At 58.2% G+C, this 6,465-nt stretch overlaps 1 protein-coding gene across 1 annotated transcript; it reads right to left on the bottom strand.

Moving 5' to 3' along the window:
• Positions 1-865: 865 nt before the first annotated feature.
• Positions 866-4,149, bottom strand: MFAP2 (microfibril associated protein 2). The gene is made up of 9 exons (XM_074892868.1): positions 4,044-4,149; positions 3,714-3,941; positions 2,906-2,995; positions 2,427-2,453; positions 2,259-2,345; positions 2,014-2,055; positions 1,723-1,810; positions 1,546-1,619; positions 866-1,259 (listed from the first exon to the last, which is right to left on the bottom strand). The coding sequence occupies exons 1-9, from the start codon at positions 4,147-4,149 to the stop codon at positions 1,156-1,158; spliced, it is 846 nt and encodes a 281-aa protein (XP_074748969.1). The 3' UTR covers positions 866-1,155.
• Between the last annotated feature and the right edge of the window lie 2,316 nt (positions 4,150-6,465).

The following is a 6,465-nucleotide window of genomic DNA, read 5'->3' as shown; positions in this document are numbered from 1 at the left end:
TGCACGCCATATGGGTTGCACACTGTGCAGAGCTACATCCTCTATGAGACCTATAGGCTATACGAGAGCTGCCCACTATGTAAAAGAGCTGAATGCTGTATAGACAGGAGCTGTACACGCTGTGTAAGAGCTGCCCAGTATATAAGAACTGCACCCTATATGAGCTCCATAAGAGAACTGTATCCTGTGCGAGCCACGTGCTGTCTAAAAGAGCTACACGCTGTGTGAGCTACGTGCTATAGGAGAGCGCTGGATGGTATAGAAGTGAGCTACACACTGTGTAAGAGCTACACCCTCTATAAGAACAGACTATATACGAGAGCTACGCTACAGTTTCCTGTAAGAGACCTGGAGAAGCTCCCCAAGCTGAACCCCTAAAGCCCCCACCTATAAGTGAACCAAACCCCAACCTCCCCCCTCCTTTCTATAGGGGAATCCGAGCCCTAAACACCACAGGACCCCAACAGAGACCCACCCTCCACTTTTTTCTATAGGGAAATGGGGCAACACCCCAAAATCAACCCCCAAAATCCCCATTATTTTCTGTAAGACTCAGAAATCTGCCCCAAACACCTATATACCTATATATTTTTTCTATAAGAACCCACCCAAATTAATCCCCCTCCAAGCTGCGCTACTTCCCCCCCAAAACTGCCCCCAAATCAGACATTTTACAAGCCCCAAAACACCTTAAAGCACCCCAAAACCACCCCCCCCCCCAGCCTTTCCTCCTGTGCACAGGGCTGGATAGTCAGGAATTGCTCCAATCATTGGAAAACACCCCAAAAAAATGAGAAATCCTCCCCCAAAATTGGAAAATCCCCCCCCCCCCCCCCCAAAAAAAAAACGAGTCGGGAGCCGCAGCGACCCTTACGCTTTATCTCTTGGATACTCTACGTAGAAAACAGGGTGGCGGGGGCTCGCACCGCCCCCCCTTTACAATATAATAAAGTAAGTAATAAAAATAATAACACCCCCCCCCCTTTTTTAATTATTATGTGCACAAAAAATGGACTTTTTTTTTTTTATGCTCTTTCATGCACAGTTTCTTTAGCACCACGGTGAGGATCCGGAGCGGGACGGATACCCGGGAGAGGAGGACGGGAAGGGGTTGGGATCCCGGGATGCGGCCGGTGAAGGGGGGTCCCCTCGAGCTCAGCACCCGCCGCAGCTGCGGGCGCAGGATGCGACCACGGTTTGGCAGAGCCCGCTGGTGGCCATCACCCCGCACTTGGAAAACTTGTCACGGCAGAGATCGGCTGCGGGGAGAGTAGGAAAGAATCTGTAAATGTAGGAAAAATAGAGGGGGGGGGGGGAAGCAGCGAGGGACCCCCCCCAATCTGATGGGGGCATCATGATGCTGCAAGGGGGTGGCTCAGCCCCCTCAAAACAGGATCCCAGTTTGGGATCCCAGCGATTCCTGGAGCTACTTAGGTCGCTGGGATTTTTTTCCCCCCACATCATGGGAAAAGGGGTGAGCTGGATGGGGATGACCCCAATTTGGGGGTGCAACCTACCCAATACTCCCCCTCCCCGCCCCTTTACCTCGCAGCAGCTCTTCGTGGGCGCACACGGTGCGGACACAAATCTCCTTGTTGATCACATAAACCCGGCGGAGGCTGGATGGGGTATAAAAAAAGATGGGGAGGGGTTGAGTGCGAAAGCAGAGGGAGTCCCCAAAATACAGGGCGGGAGGGAAGCTCCCCCCCCCTCCCCACTCACCTGTAAAAGCAGATCTCGTTCAGGCACTGCTTGCAGGGCTTGTGCACGGAGTAGAGCCTAGTGCAGGGGTACTGCTCCTCCCGGCAGTCTGCGAGCAGAAAAGGCGGTTGATTTCTGATGGGGGTCTGGGAAATCCATGGGGGGGGAGGCCTGACACCCCAGGGATGGGCTTAGCATCCACTCGACGCCTTCCCCCCACCCTAATTTTTGCCCTGGGTGTGAGCATGGCAGCCCAGCTTCACCCCAGCCAGGCTAAAAGGGAGGTTGAAACCCCCTCCCTGAGGCACTCACCGAGGGGTCCTGGCTCCGTGGGCTCAGTCTCGGGGGCAGCAGCTGCAGGGGAGGGGGCGGGGGGGGGAAGCAAATTTAAGGATGGAGCAAAAGCATCTCGTTGCCCTTTCCCTGGGTTTAGGGCTGGAGCATCCTGATGCTGGCACCTGTGAGGCTGCTCCGGGGGGAGCACAACCAGGTGCAGGGGAGGGATGGAGACCCCGAGGTCTGGTGGGATGGGGAGGGGGCTGGTGGCTGCCACCTACCTGGGGTTGGGGCCGGCACGATTTCCTGCTGGGATTGCTGCTGGGACTGGTATCGAAACTGCTCCTCGGGGGCACGGGGGGTGACATCTGTAAGGAGAGGGACAGTGCAGGCATCCCCCAAAAACCCACCCCCTCCCCACCCTGACATCCTGCAGGGGAACCACTTACCGTGGTAGTCGTAGTAATCCTGAATTTCTGGGGAAATAAAACAGAAAACAGAGCGGAGGCTGAGGATGGGGTTTTTTAACTACAGGGAGAAAAAAACCACCCCATCAGGGCCAGGACTTTGCAACAAGCTCCCCAAAATTTTGCAGCTGGTCTGAGCAAGGGGAAAACACCCTCCAGCCGCTCCAGGAATGAACCTGGGCAACATCCCACCAGGGTTTTTCAAAGCTTAATAAAGGCTTAATAAATAATTGGCAGTGAGAGGAAGGGGAAAGGAGAGGCATGTGTATAGGGGGGGAGGTGGGAAGGTGTTAGGAGGAGGTTGGAAATTTAAGGGGCAGGAGAAAAAGAGTGGAACAAAGAGTATTGAAGCAGAAAGAGCCATCAGACCGAGGTGTATTTGGCCAGAGAAAGCATAAAAGAAAGGAAAAAGAAGGGGGAGAGCAGTGGGTGAAGCGTCTCCCAGTTCAGGGTGCTCTAACCTGCTTGCTGGTCGTACTGGGAATATTGCACCGGCTCGGGGTAGGTGATGCCTTCAAACCTGCTGTACTGTCCCTGGACCAGGAGCGCTGCTGGGGAGACAGAGCGGGGGGGAGAAGCATCACCAGGAGGGGCAGGGCCACCCCAATCCCCAGGGCACAGCAGGGACCATCTCCAGGACAAGCCGTGATGCCCCATGGTCCATCCAGCCACCACACACACCGCGCCCCCCCCCCGGGTCCTTGTAAGAGGCAGCATCCGTGAGCAAACTGGGAACGATGCCGGGACGGGACTTATCTTTTCTACCCACTACCCCCCACGCTGCCCCCCCCTTCCCCGGGCTCCCTCGGCCTCGCCTGCTTAATGTTTTCCATCTGCTCACTAGCCTTTGTGCCGAGCTGGTTTCGCCCAAAGTTTTCCTGGCTCCAGGCTCCCGGGTCCGTCGCCTCCCTCCTTGTTTCCATCCCGCCTTTGCCAGGCCCCCGGGGGGTTACAAATATAATTTTTCTGGATGTCGTCCCAGCCCTGAAGTGCCAATTTTGTGCCACCTCATGGTGCCACCTCAATGTCCCCGAAGCAAGAGGGACTCGCTTGGTGCCAGACCCCTCTGTGTCCCCCCAATCTAGAGCCAGTCCCAGCCTAAATATAAGCCTACGCTGTGATTTTGGGTTAATTTTGGGGTAGAACAGGCGATGAGGTGATGCTTCCCCCAGGTGAATGCACCCAGGTATCATTGGGGGTGGTGGCCGGCTCCTGAGGTTTAATGAGGTGTCACCTCGCCTTGGGGACCCCCGGGGAGGGGGCACTCACCTGGCAGACACAGCAAGAAGAGCCCCACCGCTCTCATCCTGACAGCAGCGATGGAGGAGCAGCGCGGGCCGGGATGCAGCCGGAGGAGTCTGGATGGGGCAGAGGGAAACACAGAGGGGTCAGCGGGAGGTGGTGGGGGCACACGGACCCCCAAACCCTTCCGTTCCTCATCCCCTACAGCAGCCCCTCTCTGCCCCCCGCCCAGCACGACGCTCCTCGCGTCTCTGCCTGAGATTCCCCCAGAGGCTCGCTCAAAAAAACAACCCCAAACCCTAAAAAAAAAATAAATAAACTTCCCCCAAAAAGGCAGGCTGGGCTTTCCGCCCCGACCACGCGCTCCCGGGGGGGCGGGGGGGAAATTGCAAGGACGAAGCCCTGAAATATCCTGCGGGCAGGACGGGGATGCGAAATGCCGGGATGTCTGAATCACCGCCATGGGGGAGACATCTGGACCCCCCCGGTGGTAACAGACCCACGAGCTGGACGTTTGGGGGCTCCTGCCCTGGGGTTTTCAGCCCCGCTCCTTCGCTAAGGGCTTATTCTGGGGGTGCCTGGCACCGGTGGATGATGGCGCGTCCTTGGGCATCCCCTAAATCCAAGGGGATGTGGAGATTTGGGGAAGGAAAAACCGCTTTCAAGAAAAATCCCGCGCCGGCGCTGGGGTTTGGCAGCCTTGGGCGCTCACGGCTCCCCGGCGCTTTCCAAGCGGCGATTTCCATGTCGAGCGTCTGCTTTCCCCGGCGGGGAGACGGGCCAAGGCCGGCTGTGCCGCCGGTGAGCCGGGCCCCTTCCCCAGCGCGGGCTGGCAGGGACGCCGGCTGCCCTTCCCCCTCGTCCCAAGCCAGCTCGAGGGGGGAAAATTGGGGAGAAAAAAGAGGAATTCTCCCCAAAACCTCCTCTGAAATCCAACCAAACGCGTTTGGCTCTTGGGGATGAAGCACGTCGGCTTTCCCGGCGGGCTGAGATGCTGTGAGGATGGGGAACCCCTCCTGGATCTGCTGCTGGAGCGGGGAAACTGAGGCACGGTGGAAATAAGCCAACCCCAGTGGTATCTCGCCCTGGCTGAGGGGGAACACGAGCTCCCCACACCAGGAGGCAGCCAGGCACCCACCCACCCCGGGACGCGGCTCCAGCCCCAGCACGGTCCCTGCTGGGTTTAAGACCCCACTGGGGAAGGGGGGAGGGGGTCAATGGGGCTGTGCACCATCACCAGAGCATGGCACCTTCTAGTGACCACGTCCTCACCACCACCAAACCTTCCAGGGACCATGTTCTGCACCATCTCCAAAGCACAGCACCTTCCAGGGACCATATTCTGCACCATTGCCAAAGCACAGCACCTTCCAGGGACCATATTCTGCACCATTGCCAAAGCACAGCACCTTCCAGGGACCATGTTCTGCACCATCTCCAAAGCACAGCACCTTCCAGGGACCATGTCATGTGCCATCACCATAGTGTTGCACCTTCTAGCCACCGCGCCCTCAAGATCACCAAAACGTAGCATCTTCCAGGGACCTTGTCCTGCACCGTCACCAAAGCGTGGCACCTTCTAGCCACCAAGCCCTTGCACCACCACCATAATTGCATCTTCTAGGCATCACATCCTCCTCCATCCCCAGGCTTGTAGGTACTGGAGATGTTGACAACTGACTTCCAGACCCTTCCCAGCTTTGGGAAAGCCAGAAAGTTGGGTCCTATCTGAGCTGGGATCAGATAACCAAGCTCAGCTGACACTCAAGAGTTTGGTGGCCCCAAACGAAGCTCCCAGCAGCACCCCATCACCAACCCACGGCTGCACCTTGGTGGGACCCACGTCCCTGCAGCCCCATCTGCTTCCCACGGCAAAGGAAGCCCCAGACCTGGGTTTAACCAAGGCTAAACGTGTCCTGGGATAAAGGGGATTGCACAGGGATGAGCGAGATCAACGTGCGGCTCTGGGCTTGGCGGGCGCTTGGCCGCGGTCTGGGAGGCTTTATCGAGCCTTAGCGGCTGCTGGCAGACCTTGGGTTTGGGAGAGCAGCTGGGTCCTGGCCAGGACAGGGCTGCTACGGGGGACTGGGGGGGTTTGGGGGTACCTCGAGGCAATAGAAAGGGGCTGTAGATGCCCATCCTGACCGTTGTCAGTTCTCCAGATGCCAGGATCCCACGGGATGCTGCTACCAATGTCCTGCGGCCCCAAATCGCCCTGAGCTGGCACCCGTATCCCACCCAGGCCAGCTTGGGGCAAGGCTGGGGGGGCAGATGGATGCCCACCTCCGGAGGCATCACACACCCCATCCTCCCATCGCTCCAGTGACCCCAAGGACACGGCCACACGGCTTAACCTGCCCTGCCAGCTCCTTTTTTACCCCAAAGCAGTCTGCAAGCGCCCAAGGCTTCTCCCGAGGTCTAACTCCCCCTGAATTTCCCCCGAACACGGAGATCTTGGACCGAGCTCGCAGGGTTTGGCTGCGGAACGGGGACAGACGGGTCACGTCTTTTCCCGAAGGCAATGCCAACGTCTTCTCCTCCCGACGGAGGACACCGAGGCCCCCGCCGCCACCTCCAAACCCAGCTGGGAGCGATGCCGAGGGTCGCCGTGACACTTTCCTTAAACCCAAAGTCTTCAAAGAGGGGACGGGGCCAATTCCACCCTCCTCCTTCTTTTGGCTTTTCCTACCACCAAAGCAACTGGGTGAGATGCCCCGGGAGGGACCTGAGGTGCTCCCCCCCCCTCCCCCCCCCCCCCCCGGCTCCTCTCTCCTCCGAG

Source organism: Strix uralensis, chromosome 23 (assembly GCF_047716275.1).
Source record: "Strix uralensis isolate ZFMK-TIS-50842 chromosome 23, bStrUra1, whole genome shotgun sequence".
Classification (NCBI taxonomy): domain Eukaryota; kingdom Metazoa; phylum Chordata; class Aves; order Strigiformes; family Strigidae; genus Strix; species Strix uralensis.
This window is presented reverse-complemented; position numbering and strand designations above follow the sequence as displayed.